The sequence below is a fragment of the Danio rerio genome, chromosome 15, assembly GCF_049306965.1.
Source record: "Danio rerio strain Tuebingen ecotype United States chromosome 15, GRCz12tu, whole genome shotgun sequence".
Classification (NCBI taxonomy): Eukaryota; Metazoa; Chordata; class Actinopteri; order Cypriniformes; family Danionidae; genus Danio; species Danio rerio.
Window position 1 is genome coordinate 29670705 of NC_133190.1, and position 24296 is coordinate 29695000.

Here is a 24296-nt window from a genome sequence, read left to right on the forward strand (position 1 = left end):
CTGCTGCTCAAGAAACATTTATTATTACTTTCAATGTTTAAATTTTAAAAACATAATATTTACAGTGATGACCCCAAGCACCTGAAAAATGCACACAGTATTAATATTAATTTCCATTGCAGTTTTCCTTTCTTTACATTCAGATTCCACATTTGCAATTGTTGTGCTGGTGTGGAAATTTGCATTTGCTCACAAGTTTGGACACTGTTTCTCCTAGTGTTTTCATTTCATCCACATACAGTACCACAAAAAACACCATCTACTGTTTGTACCATTAGTTATCTCTTAGGGTTTGGAGATTTGTAACAAACTTCCAGAATTGCTGCTCAGTATGGTGTGAAAATATGTATTTAAATGATAGCAAAAATAACCCATGGCCATGTTTGCTCTTTGCTGTGATGGTGTTGCGATTGGTTGAGTTGTGTCTATTTTCAGCATGCATCTCGAACAGACAAATAAAAAAAATTGAAATATTTATGCCCAGAATGTTTCATCTCTTTGCTTTTGAGCCCCAACTGTCCATTTATCTTTGCGTGTCTGGAGTGTGTAGGTTGTTTTGTAGATATCAGCTTGTCGGAGAGCCTCCTGCGATGTTGGAATACACTGCAAAAAATGCCCTTCCTGAAACAAGCAAAAATGACTTATATCTAGTTAAAGTGTACCAAAATCAAGCAAATAAATCTGCCAATGGGGTAAGCAAATTTGACTTGGTAAGAATTCTTGAAAATAGCATTAATATCTAGACGATAATAAATTTCTATTGATCTTAAAATTAGACACAAATTCTTAAAACTAGTCATTTTAGCTTTTTATAAGAATTTAATAGAACATAAATAAGTGAAATTTGTATTAAAACTAGCCATTAAAAACACTGTTGGTTCTTAAAACTAGACAATTATGCTTAAAATTAAGCAGTTTTTTCTTTTTATAAGCACTGAATATTATTAATTCTAGAACAAATTGCATTAAAACTAGAATATTTGAACTTAAATCTAGTCAGTAAATCTAGAGTTATTTCTTAAAACTAGACAAACAAGCTTAAAATTAAGCAGTTTTTTTCTTTTTATAAGCACTGAACATGAATAATTCTAGAACAAATTGCATTAAAAGTAGAATATTTGAACTTAAATCTAGTCAGTAAATCTACAGTTAGTTCTTAAAACTAGACAAACAAGCTTAAAATTAAGCAGTTTTTCTCTTTTTTTGAAGCACGACAATAATAATTTTGGGGGGAAAATGCATTGAAAGTAGAATAGTTTACCGTAAATCCAGCCTATTTAGATTTTTTAAGATCACACAAAAACCTAAATGAGATGAAAACTCTTAAGAGAAAATATCTCCCACACCTTCCCCTACTTTAAGTGAAGAAACAACTTCCAGCTTTGCTGAACATTTATTAAAGAACATTCTTTAAAGGTCTAAACAAATGGAACATAAGGCAGGATAAGCAAAGACAAGCTTACACTTTAAAATGAAATAAAATACCTGGCACAGAAACCCCAAGTATTCTATGCAAAATGCTTTGCCTGTCTACACAAACTCAAACAGCATTTAAGCTTCAAACAGCCTGGATCAATTTACTACATAACTGGATAGCAACCCAAAAATCTAATAATTATCATGCTCACCCTTATGTTCTTCAAATCCTGTATGAGTTTCTTTGCAGAAGATGACACTTTGAAGAATGTTGGTAGCTTTCATAGCAAGAAAAATATACAAAATAAATAAAAAAAAATACTATGAAAGTCAATAGCTACCATCAACAGTTACCAACATTCTAAATAATATTTTCTGTAGCCAAAAGAAGAAAAAGAAACCCAGGTTTGAAACAACATAAGATTAAGAAGTAATTGAAGTTTGGGTCAACAATGCCTCAATGATTCAAAAATGAAAATTTTTCTCTTAAACAACTGAGGTACAGCAAAACAGGATGAACAGTCCAACATTAATAATAACAACAAAAAATATACTCTGGCACAAAACAACACTGTATACCCTCAGCAGTCCTGTAAAGTTACACACAGCAAGTACTTTTTTTGTTTTGCTGTGCTGCATTACTGTATGTTAGATACATTTAATCTACTGAAAATGGGGAAAAACTCCTAACAGCACAAATCAAGTGCAAATAATGGCCGAAAAAAAATGCAGCTGTCTCTCAGCCACAGCAGTTTGAAACAGCAATTAGTCAACAAACATTCTCCATTCATGAATGGCCTTTTTGTACGAGGGGGTTTCATCCTGCTCGTGGATGACATCTCTCAGAACTTGTGTTTGCAACACAGACAGGAGTGTTGCAAGACACTTTGGATATGTGAGATGAAATGCATAGTAATAGGCCAGGAGGTAGAGAGGCCCCTCATAGAGCAAGTCTTTGTCAAATGTTAGAACTGGGGTTGTACCTACAACCACCATGCAGTTCTCCTCACCAACCAGCAAGACAGGACTGGAAAATGCACGCCTGTGGATGTAGGTATCCGGATCCTCTGAGGGCTAGAAAACCAAGTAACAAAAATGCAGAATTCAGACTACAAACACAGCAAAAATTAATATAAGATCTGGGTCACTATTCACTTCCATATTTTTTTTTCTTCAATGGAAGTGAATGCCAACCCAACAGATCTGGGATAGCATATCAACATTCTTCAAAATATCTTACTTTTGTGTTCAGCAGGATGTGATTAAGTAAATGAAGACATAATTTAATTTTTTTTTACAATACCTTTAAGTTAGTTGTTACGTTGCATGTCCAATTTTACGTAGTGCAATTGGGATGGTTTTAACCTAGTATTTTATTGTCAATGTAGTCACCTGTTAATAACTTATCACTAATTAAAGTAAAACTCACCGTCAGAACATGGAAAAGAGCCTCACTGATTGGGACCTGTTTCTTCGGTGCTGCAGACCCAGATGGGAAGAGCAGCGGTAGGGCAGTAAAAACAGCAATGGCATGTTCAACTAGATAAGTTAAAAAAAAAAAAAGATATTAATATCAGACATTACTGTAGATGTATGGGGATAATCTATACCACTGGTTTCTGATCCTTGAGACCTGAATTAAGGGACTGTTTACACAACACTGTTTTTAACTGAAAACAGAAAACTTCTTGAATTAAAAAAATAACTGATCTACAACAAGGGTTTTCAACACTTGGCCCTTGAGATTAGAGGTCAGCTCCAACCTTTAGCTCTAAACTCACCAGCCTGTAGATTTTTAGAAACTGAAAACACAGATTAGCTCAGGTGTGTTTAATTAGGATTGGAGTTAAACTGGACCTTGAGGATGAGAGTTGAGAACCCTTGATCTATACAGATTCAAATTAAATTAAAGTTTTACCTCCATTTAATGTCCTTGGAGGCTTCATGACTTTTTTCATCACTCCATAAAACTGAACCTTGGAGTAGAAATTCTCCCACCTGTCCTTCACCTCAGAAATGTATTTGGAGTTGTTTGGCTCAATGATTCTTCGTAGTTCATCCATTGCCTGAAATAATTATTTAATATTAAAAACAAAATTATTTGGCTGTCTGCAGTTAGGCAGAGGATATGGGATATGTGTTAGTATGTTTTACATCTGTCTAAAATGTAAGCATTCGTGTACCTACATGGTCCAACTCTTTGAAGCAGGGGTACGCTTGCAAAATATTTGTGGGTTTGTCTTGCTCCTTCAATACATTTGAGTCAATGAAACTTCTTCTGGACTGGAACTCCAGGTCTAATAGATGGGTTACAGCAGCTTTATTTGGCTTCTTTGCTTTGTACATTTCTTGTAGGGTCCTGTAATGTCTTGCCTGGGTTTTCTGGCTGTCAAGGCTGTTGTCAGGACCATCAGCTGCAATTTAGCCATACAATATAATTACTGAACAAGATGCACAGAAATCAACAATTGAACAATGTATTTTACATTACAAATAGAACAAATTCGGCATGCATATATCACCAAATAAGATGTTATGTATTACACACACACACACACACACACACACACACACACACACACACACATATATATATATAAATATAAAAATCATGGCCAGAACATGTCCCAGGGAAGTGACATGTCTGGCTACTAGGGATGCTCAAAGTAATCGATTAACTGTTAACCGAAAGGATGCATTTGTATCATGCGTATGGTATCAGTTAAACAATTAAAAAATACTATTTCATATATTTTTAGTTTAGTTGCATAAGGGGCCGATCGAATGCGCTTTTTGCGTTAAGAGGGGTATCTTTTGAATGGTTTACTAAAAGCCGCAAGAGTTTTGCACGCGGCTCAACCCAGAGCAGCAGTGTGTGTGTTGTCAAGACAACTACAGAGAACTTTTAAAGAGCAGGGTTCCCGCTACATTCATTCTTCCATGGCGGGGTGCGACACCATAATGCATCCCTTTAAGGCTACATTATAGCTTCCTATACAAAACATTGTTATTGTTGTTGTTGTTGTTTTTAATAGCGGGTTATTATCGTTAAAACATATTAAAAAGCAAGTGAATTATAACAGCGCAAACTTTATGTATCCGTGATGTGCGCTATTTGTTAAACCCTTTGAGGTTGCGTGCTGACAGACTGACTGATTGACTGACTGACAGGTGCGTGATGCGTGAAGCCAGCAAACACGACGTAGCTTTCAGTTAGGATGAACAAAGTTTTCATAATTTTCATTTATTTATAGATGGCCTGTGGTTCCGCATGCAATGACTTTATCTTGCTGGGGTTTATAGCTGTTTCACTTTACTTCAGGACACATTAATGCCGCTCTAAGTTTATTGGAGACATTCTGAAATATTCCTAGCAAATCTAATAAAGGTTGTAGACATACTCACTACATAAACGCACTAAATCGCACTTCAGCAGTGTTTATTTGAGAGTGCACCAAAAGATCCGCGCTTGACCATCGTAAGTTATATTTGAGGGGTGTGCAAGAGGTTTTGTGCACAAGCAGAGGAAATCGGCGCACTTCTTTTTTCCTTGTCAACATAAAAGGTGTTTTTGGAAAGGAAAAAAAAAAAACAGCAATACTGTTCACAAAAAGTCAACATATGTGCGAGTTCAGTTGTCATTGTCTTTTCATTATTTTCATTTAAGCATATTTTTATTACGATAGAGAGAGAGAGAGAGAGAGAGAGAGAGAGAGAGAGAGAGATCTTTATATCAATATATAATCTTTAAAATAATTATTTCTATTAAAATGTTTTATGATTATAATAACAGCAGGGCATTAAATAAATGCATATTTTCCGTGGAGCGAGCGATTTGAGGAAGTCTGCTATTTTTATTTGACGGAAGAAAAAAAACATGATTGGAAAAAAACAGCCTATGCCGGTTCCTTAAAAGGATTCAGTCAGTGTTTTCTTTTTGTGATATAAATTAATAATTTAAATGAAAAATTAGGGCAGGCCTATTTATTTTATTCATTTTCCTTAGTTTATTCTGGTTTTCTATGCTGTTGGAAAGATGGCAGGTGCGTGAAGATGTTCTGTTGTTATGTTCTGTTATTAATATGTTCGCATGTTAAAATAAATCAGTATTTTAAATAGCAATATTTAATGTGTTTGACACAAAATAGACACGTCAGTTAAAAAAAACAAAACTATAATAATAATTTAATATTATTCTGACCAGTTAACTGTTTATATCCGATTAACGAGCTGGTTGGCAAAATTAACTGAAATGAGCATCCCTACTGACTACTTTATTTTAAAGTAAATTTTAATGTACTTACATGCTTCATCAATGCTGTCATTTTCTTGCCGTGGGGTGCTTGAACTTGAAGGCGATGACAGAATGACTGTTGAAGCACTGGAATCAGCATCATAGTCACTTGCCACAGCAGCGGAAGGTTCTTTGTCCTGACGAGCTCTTTTGAAAGGAGGCTGTTTGGCCTTCATGGGACTTCGGATATTTGAAAGTCGCTTCAGGAGCTTTTTGGCAACAGTGTCCTGTACAACAGAATAAAAGCAACAATTGGTATTTTTGACAAAATGTTAGCAGCAAAACTATGTTTTATTTAATAATTAAGTAAATGATGTCACTCACCCACTCGTGCCTAGATCCAGTTGACTTATCTTTTATCATAGGGTAGTATTCCACTAACCGTTTTGCCATGGCAATAACTTCATGTTTAGTGGGATATTTGTAGTCATCTGAAGATGCTCTTGCTATTGATACCATGTTTGTCATGGTATTTCGGATGAGCCGGCAGAAAAGCTCCTTCGATAAGGTGACGTCACCCTCTTTTCCAAGACGCTGCTGCTCGAAGTATGTGCGTCTCATCTGTTGTAGCTCACTGTCAGTGAAGAGAACATATTCTGGGCTGGGTAACTTTAAAAACTTTGATGTACTGGGGTCATCTTGTTTTGAACTTTCAGTATGTTTATCATCTGCTGATGAACCTTCAACAGGAATGATGTGCTCCTAAAACACAATAAAACACAAATCAAATCACATGAATCTGTACTGAAATTATGCCCACTAATAGATTAAAAATATCCAATATACAAGTGTTTGAAATTAATTACTTGTTCTTCCTTATGAGTCAAATGCCAAATGGCTTTGCGCCGCAGGAAGTGTTCAGGACCAGGAAAGAGATCTCGGATATCCTCTCGCGAGAGAGATGGCAAAATGTCTTCCCCAATGTTAGCAGCTTAGAACACATGCAAATACAGTACATTAGACAACATAGCATATGTATATTTTGTGTTTTTGATTTTAGTAATGCATTAGTAAATGTTGAAATTAATATTTATTTATTTTCTTTTCGCCTTAGTCCCTTTATTAATCTGGGGTCGCCACAGCGTAATAAACCGCCAACTTATCCAGCACATGTTTTCCACAGCGGATACCCTTCCAGCTGCAACCCATCACTGGGAAACATCCATACACTCTCATTCACTACGGACAATTTAGCCTACCCAATTCACCTAAAGCACATGTATTTGGACTGTGGTGGGAACCGTAGCACGCGGAGGAAACCCACACAAACACGGGGAGAACATGCAAACTCCACACAGAAATGCCAACTGACCCAGCCGAGGCTCGAACCAGTGACCTTCTTGCTGTGAGGCGATCGTGCTTTTATAACTGATAATTAATACTGTTCAATCTTTGTATGTTAAATAATCTAGTTAACAAATGAACCATATTGTAAAGTGTTTGGGCCTACTCTTACAAATATGAAATGTCTAAATGTAGTGAAACAAACAGGCAATAATGATAAGAGATCCTTTAACACTTGACTATGTTATTTTTGTTAGCATTAAGTTCGGTATTATGAAAAAAAAAGGAGTTGTGATACATTTAATAGTAGCCTGATAGCACCCAGTACTGAACAACAGCAAAACAACAATTTATGGCACTATACAATAATAAATACAAGTGTATCTACGTTTAAATAAAATCATTCTGAGTGCATGTTGTAACTTAAGGATCGATCCTTAATTTCATTCGATTACAAAGACGTGTTTTTGTTTTGCTTTTTTTTCTCCGTAGAAAGCATTGCATATTACATTAAAAATCAAACTCAAATTGACCATAAGAAACAAATAAGTGATTTTAAAAAATTACTAACCTTTTAGAGTGGAAATCGCAACGTCGTCGAGCCCATCCATGGTGAGAAACTGGCGCAAGGAAGTAGCTGTCTCCTAACTTCCCTTTGGCGCGCTGTAAGTGCGCATGCGTCTTAACGTAAATGCGTCACGGTTAAATCACTGTTGTGAAAGGGACAAGGCCGGCGCGCGCGTTCTAATTTCGTGTTTCACTGTTTGGTGTGGCGTATAATATTATTTTTCCGGATTAAGAAAAAAAAAAACTGGGGTTAAAAGAGACATTTATCATCGATTTTATAATTCTGGTGTTGTATTGGAGGTACAAAATCTTTACGTGTTTTCACCGGAGAAAATGATTTGGCGCTGCGTCATTTGTTACGTATTTGTGGCTCTTACACTCAAATCTTTATTGAGTCACATTAATTTTGCACATAGTCGTAGTCCAGATTTCCGCCTAGTTTGTGGAATAGATGGATGCACCAAAGAGTACAGAGTCTACAACTCTTTTTGGTATCACGTTAGAAGAACACACTCACAATATCTAGACGGCGTGAGTAGGAGCAGATCACTTCGGATAGACAGATCGGTAACGTTACACGAGACATCCAGCAAGAATGTGTGGGCAGATAGTGGCCCAATATTGGTGGCTCAGGATGCAGGGAACTCGAGTAACAGGTTGGATAATGGAACGATGTTGGAAGACTCTGTGGATGAACAACCCTCTCTTGCTGTTCCTGTGAAACATTTTGGTGATTTTGATGCTTTCGACACTGGTGAAACAGTATTTTCTGGCTTGAGCACTAATAACTCTGTTTTGCCGACGCCTCAGAACTTGGAAATACAGGATATACTGAATGATTCGAATCCCACACAGCTCATTCCAAACAGGCCTTTGGCTGACTTATGTTCTTCATGCATCCCCAATGAAAACACGGTAAATGAATATATTTGATCTTATTACTGTCTTTTATATAAAGCAATTATTATAGTTAAGATTTTTTTTTCCCGTGTAGAATGATGAATTATCAAGTGATGATGTGCTGTCCAGACATGCCACTGCTGTTGTGATAACGGCTAGAGAGAAACATCATTTGTCACAGGTTAGTTAACTAATATATAAATCAATTTTACAAAATATTATGTTAATATTTTGCACGTATGTATGGACACACACAGTGCATGAATTTATGAGACAACCACCTAAGGGTTGTGCCGCAATTGTAACAAAATAAAATGTTATGTTTTGTTATGGTTAATCTGTCAGTATGCGTTAGCTCTTTACTTTTAGTATTTATGATGGTTAAATGTAGGGCTGGGCGATTTTTCCGATTAATTCGAATTTAATAATTAATAATCTAATTAATAAATCTAATTTTATATTAAATCGAGAAATCGCGATTTTTAAAAAAATATATAGATTTAATACATAATGGCACCAATGCGCTTTGGTTCACTCTCTGTATGAAGCAGGAAGCACACTAGAAGCGTCTCTCGGCGCCGCGCCGCGCAGCAACACGCAGAATTCTAAACAGATTTCTGTACACATACCGGCGCCGCCCAGCCACAATTCACGAAGCACTTCATATTTCAGCCGCACCACAGAGCGCCATCTGATTAGTTTCATGTTAAATATCATGCGAATGTGCGCGTTTGGTGTGTGATACTTTAAACTGTCATGTGCTCGCCTTGTCGCGGCGCTTCTGGTGTGCGACCTGCTTGATTGCCTGTTAAAGCGTGAAGTCATGTAGGATTTCACTTGTTGCACGTCTGTGTATATTGTCAAGACATTCCCTCATCAAGTCGATAAACTCGATCTCAACATGTATAAAGGACGTAAAACCCTGCCATGTGAAAAACCGCGCCGATCTTTTGGTTTGAACACGAGCAGAGGTGAGGGCCAGTAGCGGTGAAAATGAAAGTACCCGCCCCGATGACGTCATTTAGCGGACCTAGTTGAAAACCTGACAGATCAGGCAGAGTGGAGCAAAGCGCATCAGATGATGCGTATTTAAAAGGGGGGAAAAGAAAAATAGATTAAATATATTATTTTACATTAGACACACATCTGGTACTTGTATTTGCTCCTGCTTTGCGTCCACAACTTCACACACTGGGTTAAATTAGGCTTTACAGTTTCCTTGTTCAGTCCTTTACTTTCACTGTATCTTTTTAGAAAAAGGGCAGCAGCATTACAACCTGTCATTCAATCAGAAGAAGACAAAGTCAAAGCCGAGCTGACAGCCAATCTTTCCTAGGCTCAACAAAACTGGCAAAAAATACCTCTGTATTCCTGCAACTGCAATATTTACACAAATATTTCTTATTCAAATCTTCAGCAATGCTATTTAACTCGTGAATTTGTTTTACATTACACCTTGACCGATTTTTGTATGGCATGGCCATTAAAAATAAAATGTTCCTTAACCAGATGGTTTTTCAAGTTACTTTTAAAAAGAATGTTACTTCAGTCATATTGTTGTAATGTTTTGAGAAGACTAGTGAGACAAAAAAAAAAAAATCGAAATCGTGAATAGGTCAAACTTTATAAAAAAACCTAGATTTTTATTTTTTTGCCAAATCGCCTAGCCCTAGTTAAAAGTAATTGTTATTATCATGGCTCGAAATTGCGACCGTTTTGGCCGCATGTGCGCCTGAAATGTTATTTATTATGCAACCTAAAAATATATTTGGAAGCATTTGTGCAAGTGCATAAAATTGTTGCCGTGCAACCGGTTTTCACTGCAAATGTTCACCCGATTTTAGGACACATTTACGCAGAATGCATTTTTGCACCTAAAATTGTCAAAAGCAGCACTCAGGAACAGGTTAAAAGAGTTGTAACCTGAACTTGAAGTAAACAAAGCCTGCACTGCTTGACCCGCCTTTCCACACTTCTTATTGGCCCACTGGTGTAGAACTGAACGCGCATGGATTGGTTAATATCAGCAGTCATTCACTCAGTCAACAACTTTAGATGACAGGGAGCAAACGGGAAAATGTAAAGCAATGAAGATGAGAGAATGAAAATGACACTGACAGATTTTGTTTTAGAAACCACCTGAAGTTACAGATAATGCCACATCTGATTAGTGATCATGTGGTGAATGTTAATCCACCATTTACCGTTGAATCTACACATTTTAAGCGTGAGAGGTTCTATTTAATTCTTTATTTAATCGTCAGGATGCTGTAACTTGTCCAAGTGGCAGCTATATGTAAAATTTAACACAGCTCATGAAAAGACAGTTATTGCTATAAAAATGACATGTAAATAATAATTTATATGTCAATATTATCTGTGCAATATCATATGTGCTCCAAAATTTTGGCTGGTGCTCTTAAATTTTTAAAGTTAGGACCAGTGCTAACAAGCAAAATGGTTAATTTCGAACCCTGGTTAAATGTGTTTTTTTTTTTTTTTTTTTTAATTTTCAGTTTTCAAGAAAGGCAGAAAAATAGTTAAGCACTTTATTACACTATTTGTTTATTAATTCATTCATTCATTCAGTCGGTACATACACACAACTATTGCCAGCAAGGCTCCAAGCTGTTATCAAGGCCAAAAAAGGTCATAAATGTTGCGTGAATAAAAAATATGCTAGATGTTAGATGTTGTTTGCCTAATAAATGACAGTTTTGTTTTTTTTTGGCAGATTATTTTTGCTTTATGAGAGGTGGCACACATTCTCACACAATAATTTGTTCTTATTTTATTGTAATTTTCAGTGTATCTCAGTTTAAAGTGTTTTTCCCTCCCCTCTCTTTAGAGCGGTGTGAATGATGTTTTGGCAGCAGTTCAGGAGTATCAAGCTCAGTTGTTAAACAGCTTGAGGAGTCAGCTACAAACAGTGTTCAACAGACATTCAGAAAGTGAGCTTCAACAAGAAGCTTTGGGAATCTTTGACTCCTTTAAAGATCCATTTGCTACGATTTCAACAGCATACAGGCAAGATAGTATCATAAAAGAAAAATTCAGTTATGTGGAAGCAGAAGAAGTTTCAGTTCGATTTGCAGCATCCTGTCAAAAAAGAGAAAAAAGAAGAGGCCTCTGCATAAAAAACAAATGTTTCCATTATATACCACTGATTGATAGTTTAGAACAATTACTGTGTCATCCTAAAATCTTTGCAATGATAAATGATGGACCTCAGAAATGCTGCAGTGGATATTTTTATGACATCATAGATGGTGAACTCATGCAATCACACCCTTTGTTTTCCTCTAAACCCTCTGCTTTACAGATTATCCTTTATTCAGATGAAATCGAAATTTGCAATCCACTCGGGTCTCATGCTTCAAAGAACAAGTTGCTCATGTTTTACTATACTTTGGGGAACATTAATCCAAAGTACAGGTCCAAATTAGCTTCAATCCGCCTTCTTGCAATTGCAAAGAAAAGTGACCTCTTAGAATGTGGAGTTGATGCCATACTGGCAAGACTGCATGAGGACTTGGTAAAGCTTTATAATGGTGTGAAAATTCATCATGCATGTGGTGAACATGAAATATATGGAGCAGTGGTATCCATATGTGGAGATACTTTAGCTCAGCATGAGCTGTGTGGATTTAAAGAGGGTGTGGGCTTTGCATACAGTAAATGCAGGCATTGTGAATGTTCATTTGCAGACATGCAGATTTATTTTAATGAAGATAGCTTTGAGCAAAGAACATTGGAAAGACATATTCGACAGTGCAGTGACATTGAGAAAGCCTGCACTGAGTTTCTTAGGAGCCGCCTTAAAACTTCATACGGAATAAACCGAAGGAGCAAAGTAATGGATTTCCCTGCCTTCAATTTAATCAAACAAACGCCTCAAGATATAATGCACATAATTCTTGAGGGCATTGCTCCCTTTGAACTTAAGTGCTTGTTGAAACAATTGGTTCTTTTAGGACAACTGGACCTAGATGCTTTCAATGCTGGTATTATTGGCTTCCCATACTCTCCCCAAGATACTAGAGATAGGCCTTGTCCTATTGCATACAGTACATTAGCTTCCAATGACAATAAACTGAAGCAGTCCTCAGGTCAAATGCTTGTTCTGCTCAAAATATTGCCATTTCTGTTGGATGTGATTAAAGGTAGTGCATATTTTTCATTTATTCTTGAACTTCTCGAGATCGTTCAGCTTTTGTTTTCACCTGTTATATGTCTTGAGACTATTGACAAATTGAAAGTACTTATCGAACAGCATCTTAAACATTTTAAGGACCTTTTCCCAGATTACAACATAACGCCTAAACAACATTACTTGATTCATGTTCCTTCCCAGATTAAACTGTTAGGACCAATGCTCCGTCACATGTGCATGAGATTCGAATCCAAGCATTGCTTCTTTAAAAAATGGGTTTCAAAAGTAAATTTCAAAAATGTCTGTAAGTCCTTGGTTAGGCATAATCAAATGTTCGAATGCTGTCAGAATGTTAACAGTTCCAACCACCCCATTTTTACTAGTGAATGTGTGTTGGGACCAGTATCAGATGTAAAAAATATGCCATATTTAAAAGGAAAAGTAAAGGACTACTTTGGAGTTGATCAGATAGACCATGCAGTGTCTGTTAAATGGATTACTTTGAATGGTAACAAATACATTTGTGAAAAAACACTGCTTGTGTGTACAGCAGATTCTAGTAGCCTGCCAGAATTTGGACTTGTGAAGAACATTTATGTCATAAATTCATCTTTGTATTGTTTTGAGTGTCAGAGGTACAGTACTGTCTGTTTTGACAGAGACTACATGTCTTATAAAGTTGACGTTCCCAACTTAGCAGAGGGAACTGAACTAGTAAACGCAGATGAACTTGTAGACTTCACACCATATTACAGTTTCATCCACAAGGACATTACATATGTGCCTTTAAAATATTACCTCGGTGATGTGATTGAATTACATAGAGCTTCAAATGTGTGAAAAACTTGTGTGTTCTGTAAATTTGTGTTTTGCCTTATTTGAAATGTTAAAAAAAAATGTTTCTTCTAATTATCGTTGTGATGTTTTAAAATATTATTCTGGGTTAAATTCTTTGAAGGAAAAGGTGAAAGTTATTGTTTTGTGATAATCACCATTATGCGACAAATGCTGTTGATTAAAGGTAACCTGTAATGAACGCAGAATATTCCTTAGGTTAACTTTTTAATACTTGTAAAGAGCTGTCCATTTTGACAGGAAGAAATCTGTTATAAGTGATTGTGCATATACATACATAAATTCTGTGAATACAAATGTTCAATGAGTTTGTTGTTGATACAACTTTTGCATTTTTTTCAGTACGAAATAAGAATTAAAATCCTTTTAAGCCATGTGTTTGTTCACAGCCATTTTTCTTTATTCAATTTTCAAAAACAGACAGTCTCACCCACACAAAATTGTATGAAAAAATTAAATTTAAACTAAAATAATAATATTTTCTTAATATTCTTAAAATTAGAAATTTTAGTGGTGTATTAGTCTTAAAAATAGCACAACTATCTTATTGAACGTGCACCAATTTGGGATTTATAGCTCTCACTTGTTTCTAGTAAAATCTTGCTTAAAATTAGTTGACATTTACTTGCCTAGCCAGAAGAAGATCAGTTTTCTTAAATTAAGATTTATAGTCTACTCCACAGTGTATTTTATAAGACTATTTATCTTTAATAGCAAAAAAACAAGACACATTTTCTTGAAATAAGATTTTTTTACTTTCTTAGATTTCAGTTTTTGCAGTGTAGGTTTTGGATGAGACCTGTGTTTTACTGACCTCACCGGCTTCATTTGTGCACCCACGTGTAAGATACACACAACAGTAGGATGTGTTTGTGTGTGAGTCTTGTATTTTTAATGAATGGAGTCTTGCCACGTTTGAACTTTACAATCATGTGCAGGATATTGGCAGGTCGCTGCGAATGTGTGTTGTATTTTAATTGCGTTTGGGTCTTTTGCTGGAGATTTTTCAGGAAGGTGGAGAAAGAGCATAATCAACCCATGCTCCTACACATTCTACGTGATTTAGTGTCACTATGCTGTATTACACATCAAATGTACAGTGCTCAGCATAAATAAGTACACCCCTTTTGAAAATCTATATTTGTCATTCTTTTTTCAGTAAAGATAGCCATTAATTTTTGGTGCACTTATTAAACGCGTTATTGCAAAATAAATAAATAAATACAAAGTTTTAACCAAATTTTATGTTTTTTTTTATGTTTCTCTTGATTTTTTTTTTTTTTTTTGTTTATTAAAAATGTGTTTCAATTCATTGCTGTTCAATGTCCTTATACTATTACTGTCACCCTAAAAAACAGCTTGTGAAACATGCATAAAAAAACATTTATGGAGCTTTTTTTAGATGAACAAACCAGACATTGTCCAGACGTTTACAAACTAAAACCCAAGCATGAGTGTGAACTTTTGTTCTCCGCATCATACACCAGCAGGAAGCAGAAATGAGCTTGTGATTATGGATTGTGAGGATGGATCTCTTCCAGCTGCTCTATACCTCCGGTCAGCCTTCGTCTCACCACCCTGTGCCCCGGCCAGCTCCATCCACAAGCGTGTCATTCAGAAGCTGCCATTTGTTTAGATAAGCCTTTGATACCGAATGTTATACTGCTTTGGCTTGACATGACGGCAAAATCCACTTTTTAACTCTTTCACACCGCACCGCTGTGCTTTGTAATCAGCTGCGACGATTATACGATTGAAAATACGCTCTGATCGCTCCCCGTGTTTATTTTGGAGCGCGATACTTGGCCAAAAACAATACCAGTCAAAACAAAGCAGGGGTTATGTGGACTCGCAGTAATTTGCGCTGTCTGTGAAGAGGTTTTGAATCTCTTTGAAGTGTCCAGTGCCCAAATTACAGTGCTGCCATAATGAAGTATTACCATGCAATTACCCAGTGGTGCGCTACACACAGCAGCCGAGCAGAGAAAGTGCTGAGAATAGTGTGTGTGTGTGTGTGTGTGTGTGTGTGTGTGTGTGTGTGTTGCAGTGCCACACTGTGAACAGAAGCGCTTGGCTCTACAGTGGGCGACCCTCACCTGAGGTGGCCAAGCCTGATGAATTATGGAGCGCCAGCAGGCTCATCAATACTGCAACAACAACTGCACAAAATACGCTGCCTATTGGCACCAACCGACGCGTTAACGGCCAATGTATTTTTAATTAACGCAGAGCCTTCCTGCTTCATTTGACAGCTGCCGTAAACATGACGGAGGTTGCTGACAGCTATTTCTGGTGTGCAGGTAGCACAAAGGCTTTAAAATTTTTACAAACCGAGACGCCCGGCCTGAGACCCTTGGGTTGCTTTTTGCTCATCTTAAGGCACACAACCAGGTCAGCACAGCAGTTACGTGCCAGGCATTCAGAGTTAGTTTTTAATTTGTTGCCGCTTACTGCAAGTTTGGGGAGTTGTATTATTCAGGCCTCCATAGAAACCAAAGTTACACATCATTGGCAGTTGAACCCGTGAAGAAAGAGGAGGTCGGCTCCTCCCTGTTACAGACGCCTTGATTAAAACCAACGAGAGAGAGAGAGAGAGAGAGAGAGAGAGAGAGAGAGAGAAAGAAGGAGAGAGTGATGAGACAAACCACATGCTTAGTGACTCATACACACCAGGCCTGCAGCAGATGCACGCTCCGAGATCTCTAATCAAATCTGATTTTAGTGCATCGCGGAGACACAAACTCGCTCTTTATGTCAATAACGGAAGTCATTGTGGATTTTCCGAAGGGGAATCTCTTCGCTCACACTTACCAAAGCAGTTGCAGACTCCTGCTCACGGACACTCGGGGTCAGTCGCGGCTGAAATGAGAACCAGGGACAGGTCCGAGGTCAGCAGCTGGTGGAGGATATGGCAATCATTTACAAAAATATGCTTTCCCAAGCCCACAAAAACAAAAGCCCCAAACTCAACAGCTGGGAAGGGTTGGGAGTAGCCCCAAGGCTGGCAAGTTCCCTTCCAGATGGAGAGGTTAGGCCGAGGCTAGCCAGGCAGCTTCACTTAAACTTCCGATTCCCATTAGGCACAGAGAAGATTGCAGGGGAAGGGAAGAGGAAGAAAAGCAATGAGCATGACTGCTCTGTTTTTTCACCCCGCTTAATCAAATAAAGCAGGAAGCTTCCGAGACGGAAGAATTGTGTTTATTGATACTTATGCATACTCGGAGCTTGTTTGTTTTCAAAATCCTCGCTCTCTCTCTCTCTGTGTCTAGCTGTGTGATATTAGTGTGCAAATCTTTTTCTGGGAGAATTACGTTATCACTTTTTTTTATCCCTCTATTATTATTAATAGTATGTTTTCAAAAAATTGAACCGCTGGGAAATTTTGCAAACCCATTTGGCTTCAAGTTAATAGCCAGGGCATGTCAAATAACGAATGAAACAGGTCTTAAATAAGAATTGATGACCTTTTCCCAGTCTTCTGTTGATCTGACGCCCCGCACAGCACAGAAGTAACATGGTCCTGGTGCGGATATTATGTTACCACCGGTTTTAAAATGTGCAATTGCCGTCTTAAAGGAGCTCCAGAACCCGATGAATAAGAGTAATGTACACATCATAGACTTGATCCTTGCACGTAATGCGTATCTTGTGTGAGCGGGTGTCAGGAGTTGGTGGCTACGGAAAGACACAAGGGGAAGTTGACACGGGGTCCACACAACCTGGCAACGTTTTGAAAGAGTACATGTGATATTCATTGAGAAAGACTCTGAACGTTTACCGCTAGAAGGCCGGACTGCTGATGTATTAAGCTCTATGAGGTCTGATGGGAATTAATCAATGAAACAGCAAAGACCTGAGCCAAGTATGTACCGCTCTTTCAAGCCCCCCAGCAAATGTCATATTGCGTGTTTTTATGGAAAATATGGAAAACTCCATTTACAGACTGCCTGAAAAAGTAATAGTGTGTTTTGTTTAGAAATGAAACAGCTCTTAAGGTTGTTTTTTTAAGTGAACACTTTCTACATGAAGGCAGTGGCTTAGTTATTGCCATGAAATGTGGATTTGATTTTAATGCACATGTGTAAAAGCAATCCAAATCGCGCCGAAGACATTACCTTCACCTCAAACGGCCATTTCTGGATACGATCCCGTATATATTAATGATCTGAAGCTTCGCAAGTGAGTGATGACTGCCTGCTTTGCCATTACACGTTATAGAAAGACATTTTAAGATTTATTTTGTGAAGCTTTTTGTCTCATTTTCTTTCTCATAAGGCCTGTAAGATAATCCAGCACACCCTTAAGTCGACAAGCATCGACCCCTTTGGGTTCTGAACACAGCAGCAGGGCTGAGGGTCGTGACCTCGGGGCCTGGTGAGGTCAGGGTGGCGGACAGCAGGGGCAGCCATCACAGGCCCATTACTGCAGGAAATTGGAAACACTGACCCGGCTCAGACACGGGCAGCATGCGCTCTGACGCCATTTGTAGCGCCTAATTGTGCCATAATTAAGATGAACTGAAAGGGGCTTGGGGGGGTGGGAGTGGTTCTGGAAAGAGAAGCAGACAGGAAAGAGGAAAGCTATCATCACATTTCACATGCACGCATGTGTACACTCGTAGAGAGACTGAGTGGACGTGACCGCAGTGGTGTGCCTTTTTTGTTACATTAACATTGCAAGAGTTGTTAGGTCACTGTCAATGACGTATTATAATAAACATAATATGTACAGTATATGTGTATGTGTGCACACAATATAATTTGTATATTATAATATGTATACATGTGTGTATGTGTGTATTTACATAAAATAGTTTTACCTTGTATAAAAATACCTGTATATATGTATACACACGTGAGTTCACTTTTTTACATTTATTTTTAAAGTTGGATTATGGATATGAATGCTGAGGATTGTGTTTTAGTTTAAAACAACAACAACCGTGTTGTGATTTAGTAAACATGGGCTAAATTTAGACTATTCACAGTTGCTCTCTGTCTGGTCTTCTCCACTCTGGGCTCTATGCACAGCTAGAGTTTTAAAGCCAACGATAAACTTCCAGTGAAAGCTTAATGTGACTATTGTCAATTTTACAAGGTTGTTTTTACAGAATCTATATTGTAATGTAATTACAATACATTTAGTTAAATAGACTTAAGCATTAATTTAGTTGTTCAAGCGTAAAACAAGATGAAAGACAACAGGCTAGCACAGAAATTCAATTGATTATACTGGGGTAAAATAAACTCATTTTCAAGGCATGGCTGGGGAAATGGAACTTGCAGTGCTTCTTGTCTGATCTGAGACCCACTTCATATCATATATCTAACACACAGTGAAGATCGCTGATTTTTAAAGAAATCCGATCTTAAACTTGACAATTTTGAAGTGGAAAGTCAGCTCGCCAGAAGCCCTTGGGCTGAAAATTAAAAGTTTGTGTGCATATAGCTCATTGCGTAATATTCCTTGATTCATCAATCCCCTCATATGACCATTACACATCTGATAGACAGCAGGTATGGATGCCAGTAATATATGTACATGTCCAGTGAGCATGGTCATGTATCATGCAATTTATTCTGTCTAGTGTGGATGGAGATTGTTTTTTTTTTTCTAAAACACAGCAAACATACCACTTTGCATAAGGAGCATTTTTTTTTTGTTTGTTTAAAAAAACATTTTAAATTGAAAACATACTAGTTTTAATGTAGCCTGAGTGTAATACGTTGTTCCAAACCCCTCCTTTGCTCTGCATGCAGCACATTTTGGAAAGGGAACATCCATTACCATCATTACAGTTTATCAAGTGCTGAAGATTTTATACAATATGTAAATAGTCAGCCAGTTCAAATGTTATCACTCGATTGAATGGCCATTATCAATGGTTATCAGCTGATAGCTATGGGCTAGTAGGGGCCTTCTGCGCCTAGTGGGCTCAGAAAGCTGTTATCATCCATCCACATGGTTAACCAGCTATAGATTACATACACACGGCTGCAGCCGGAAGTTAACATGACTATTATTTATCTTATTTATTCAATTTCCCATTAATTGTATTTATTTAACATCTACCCCAACCCAAACCCAACCATGACAGTAATGTAAAAACAGATCTGGATCTTAAGTCTTCTCCATTAGTTTAGCTGATTAACCTCAGCTATAACATCCATCCATGTGGATGGATGATAACAGCCTTTTGAACCTAACAGTAGGCGCAGAAGGCCCCTACTCGCCCATATCTATCAGCTGTTAATCACTGATAACACCCATTTAATCGAGTGATGACATTTGAAGCGGGTGAAATACAACATGGCTTCAATTTTAAAATTACCAACTTGAGTCTTATGAGCAAGCATCCTATTCAAAAATGGTAATGAACTTTCAATCCTTCAATTCCACTTTATGAATCTTGCATTGTAAGCATTTAGTTTGCTGTACTCTAGCAATTATCAGTAAAATGATCGGGACACATCCCAGGGTTGGGGCATCACAGTGTCACGCCCCTGTGCCTTTAACCATTGAATCTTAACAGCCTGAATAGGTTAAAATAGATGTACCCTTCTTTAAATTACTATATTTTTTGAGAAACAATAACACTGCCTTGATGAATATATCAAATGTGTTTTCTTCCATTTTCCGTATTTATTGGCATTGATAATGATTATTTATTCATCTTTGTGTTTTGATCAGTTGAGAACCGCTGATTTAAAGGTCAATTTTAGACATGTATTACATGAATGAAAGAGGGGAAAAATTGCAGAGTTTAGCTGTGTGGTTTGCAATTTTGCCATCAACTTATATTACATAAAACAGGCCTGTGACCGCAGCGTAGAGATCCCATGTAACACAAGACCAGGAGTTTTGGGGCCACCGATCTTTCCCCATTTGCATGTTTGAAACGACAAGGCCTCACCTTTTAATGAAAGAAAGCAGCAGCCCTCCATGTTCATTTCAGCCATGTTGAATTAGAATAAAGAGCTCTGCGCTTTCTCAGTCAAACTCTCGTTCTCACAAATCTCACCACTTAAAACCTGCCTTCTCACGCTCGACTCAAACCAAACCTCTGATCGGAGTCAGATGAAATAGGATGTCGGTTTAAGCGTTGATTGGAGCGGTCAGATGCAATGCCTTCCACTAATATTGGCACCCTCAGTAGTTTGCCAAAAGAGGACTGTTTAACATTTAGATCTTTTGCTCAATCATCAATAAACATGCTCTGCTCTGAGTACATTTACATAGACACAAATAATACGATTTTAATACAATTAAGACAATACTCTAATTAAGAGTCGACCATGTAAACAGTGATTTTTGATTACATTAATCCGACTAAAGTCATAATTGAACTAAACAGAAATCGAATTAAAACATTGTAGTGCAGTACAGATGTAATCACCTTAATCAAACTATAACATCATGTAGGACTTCTCACTGAGTTTTGCGACATGATATTGCGACAGACACATCGCAAAATTCTGAGTTTTTTTTTTTCGGCATGCCGTATCACATTCTATTAAAACACCAGTCCTTCACACTCTCATCCAATACCGCAGTTTGTTGTGGGGGCATGAATAAAATGTCTCTGAATGAAAGTAACACTGCCGAACTGCAGTTAAAGTCGGAAAATAAAAAAAATGAACACCCGAAATTACATGAAACTCTGGATGAAATGTGGAAATCGTAGTGACGCAATGATACAGATCGATCTGTGTGCTATAACATGTAAAACGGGAGCATGAACAGAACATTCTAAAACCAACTCATGCAAACACCTTAAACATATTATTGTCTAATTCGGATTAAGGCAACTAATTTGATTAATGATGTCCATGTAAACTCAGTCATTGAGAACAAACACTGCAATGGCAGCACAGTTGCAAAGACCTATTTTATAAAATAAGAATGTTTTGTTTGATACATCTGTGCTACAATTATTAACATTCATATGAATTCATTTGAGCAACATGTTTTTTAAGCATATTCCCTTTTAAATTTTACAATTTAGTGCACCTGAATGAATAAGTACAGGAAACTGTTCAAGCAAATTGTTAAAGGAAATTGTGATTTGCAGAAAAACGTTCCACAAAATGGCAAGCAGCTTTAAAAAAATAGCAAAAACACAGAAAAATGTCCATTTCCACAATTTGGGCCATAATAAAGAAATTGCAGTCAACAGCAATTGTTGAGAAAGAACCTGGAAGAGAATGTGTGTCTGTTCAATTCGCTCAAAAATCTCCAAGAATCACAGCTTGCTGGGTAGTGGGGTCAGAAAGTCTGCAAAACTACAATCCAGCATTACCACCACAAATTGTCTGAAAGGGTTTCTGGAGTCTCTGCTTTCATCCAAAAACCGAGATTTTTAATATTATTATTAATATTCTGAGCAAAAGATCAAAAGTTTAGACAATAAAGACTTTTCTTCATTCTTCTTAGCTCATAGTCACCAAGGGTGTCAATATTAGTGCAGGAGACTGTATGTTTAGATTATGTTTGTTTGCATGTCAGACAGAAAGGAAGGACAGCCATTGGCCTCCTCAGACTGGGCCGTCCTGTAAACAGACACCTACTGGCAGCTGGGCACTTGGCAGCCAGACAGGCCTGCGTGTAGAGAAGGACACTGACCCACCGTCTCACTGTTTCCACACACACACACACACACACACACACACACACACACATTCGTAGAGGTCTGTGTTACCCCTTCCTGTGGCTCGGCCATGACTCCCACAGTGACACGCAGCACTGTGTTTACTAGCTTTCCGGAAAACTAGGCAGGAAGAGCCTATCTCTCCACTTCCAAATTTTTATTTTTAAATCAACACTTTGTGTCGTTTATTTGTACCCAACAACAAGCAGCGTGATTTATTTCACTGTAGTCTAAAGCAAGCGTCTCCGTTTCCTAAAACCAAGTGCTGGAAATGGTTGGAAGAATGTAAACCAAAAGCAGGAGAAATTATACAAATACAGATAGCGACGAGCTCTTAGTCGAAATGTTTTCTCTGAAGAGCGATGGGGAGCCTCTCGAGGCTTGCCAGGAAAACACTCAAACTTATCTTTCTTCCTCTAAGCTCTTGTTGGAGACCTCCTCCTGGAGTGAGAGATCAAGTACTCCATATAACAGCTAAACATACTTTTAGCTGACGCATCAGCTTTTATTACAAGGGGGACACGTGGAGGAGAACTGTTATCAAACATAATTTTATTCATGATTTATTTAATTGTTTTATTTGTAATAAATGAGGCCATTGTGAAATATGTAAGGAATAAGTAATGACAGACGACAGAGGTGCTGATGCGGCCACAATTTGGATCAAATTCTGCCTGGAACTCCTTTAATAATTAATTTCCCTAAAAAAAATTGCAAACTTTAGAATTTTAATCAGCCAATCAGAATCAAGCATTAGTGTTTGGAACAGCACCTTAGTGTACTTTATTTTGGTATTTGTTTAAATTGATTTGTTTTTTATGCTTTGTTTTTATGTGTTGTAGTTATTTATAAACAACTTGTATATTATTTACTATTTATAGCATTTTTATATCAAGTGCTTATTTATGATTAATTCATAATTCATATTATCTTTTTTGTTTTTGTTTTTATATTATTTTTGTTGCTTATTGTCATTAGTTTTATTTATTATTTAACAATTAATTGCATTTTACGTATTGATTTACAATATATGTTGTATTTATTTTATGTTTTTATAATTGTTTAAGTGAATTATTTTATTAATTTGAATAAGCATGAAGATTAAATGATGACAAGCTATTATTACAAATAGTAAATCTTTATAGTATTTTGTCTTCACTTTTAGTTTTTAGCTACTTTTGCTGTGCATTTATTTTATTTATTGTTCAGAAATTAGTAGTTATGTATTTAGTATTTGCAGTACTTTAATATTTATTTTTTTATAGATTTTTTATAGATTTTTTCATTTGTAGACTTTTAATATATAATATTTTGTTTATTAATTTTAGCAATGTTGGATTATTTTCATTAATACTTTACATTAATTTATTTTATTACTGTTAGTCATTTTATTTACTTAATTTATTTTTAAATTGATATGTTACTTTGTATTTATGTAATTTTTTGTATTCATTTTTAGATTGAATTATGTTTGTTATAGTTTATTTTGGGTTGATTTATTTTTAATTTTTTATTTTAATATACTATATATATATATATATATATATATATATATATATATATATATATATATATATATATATATATATATATATATTTGTTATACATTTTGTTGTATGTTTTTTTTTTTTTTTTTTTTTTGAGTCACGGTTTTGTTTACTCATAGTCAGGATGCACATGCGTAGGGAAGCTCAGCAGCTGCATGTTTGTGGCATGCAGCATCGCTCTGTCTCGTCTCTTCTCTAATTATTCATCGAGAGAACTGTTAATATCCTCCATGTGGTTTTTCCCTTCTCCGCTCTCACTGTCCTACTCTCTGATCATCACTCCTAAACAAGCTTCGCTTTATCATCACTGCCAACACTTCTCTAATGAAGGCCTGCATGCAATCACCAAAACACACCAGAGGCTCGCAAATTACAGCCTGTTTGTTCCCGCAACCTAATGCAGGCCGTCCCCCCAACCCCAGCCTTTCCAATACGACTAAAATTAGGGCCTCTGGCCTACCAGCAGCCCATGATTACCATGTTATTTCTCTTCCATGATGGATTTTGTTGTAGGTTTAGTGTTAAAGGGGACATATGAAAATCGAACTTTACCCGTGTTTAACTGCTGTAATCATTGCATTTACTACCACAGAAATTGTAAAAAAGACGTCTCATTTAACTTTGTTTTGGTAA

The 24296-nt window shown here is 36.8% G+C and overlaps 2 protein-coding genes and 1 long non-coding RNA gene across 6 annotated transcripts in view; 2 read left to right on the forward strand and 1 right to left on the reverse strand.

Annotated features, from left to right (window-relative positions):
• Positions 1 to 24296, forward strand: part of bcas3 (BCAS3 microtubule associated cell migration factor) — a 402314-nt gene that overhangs the window by 231931 nt on the left and 146087 nt on the right.
• On the reverse strand, positions 1379 to 7616 carry LOC137487757 (uncharacterized). The gene is made up of 8 exons (XM_068213746.2): positions 7566 to 7616; positions 6517 to 6641; positions 6035 to 6412; positions 5721 to 5937; positions 3604 to 3830; positions 3335 to 3482; positions 2846 to 2955; positions 1379 to 2490 (listed from the first exon to the last, which is right to left on the reverse strand). The coding sequence occupies exons 1-8, from the start codon at positions 7603 to 7605 to the stop codon at positions 2182 to 2184; spliced, it is 1554 nt and encodes a 517-aa protein (XP_068069847.2). The 5' UTR covers positions 7606 to 7616; the 3' UTR covers positions 1379 to 2181.
• On the forward strand, positions 7596 to 13843 carry LOC141377854 (uncharacterized). Its single transcript, XR_012390884.1, has 3 exons — positions 7596 to 8476; positions 8556 to 8642; positions 11310 to 13843. It is a non-coding gene; the product is annotated as an uncharacterized lncRNA (long non-coding RNA).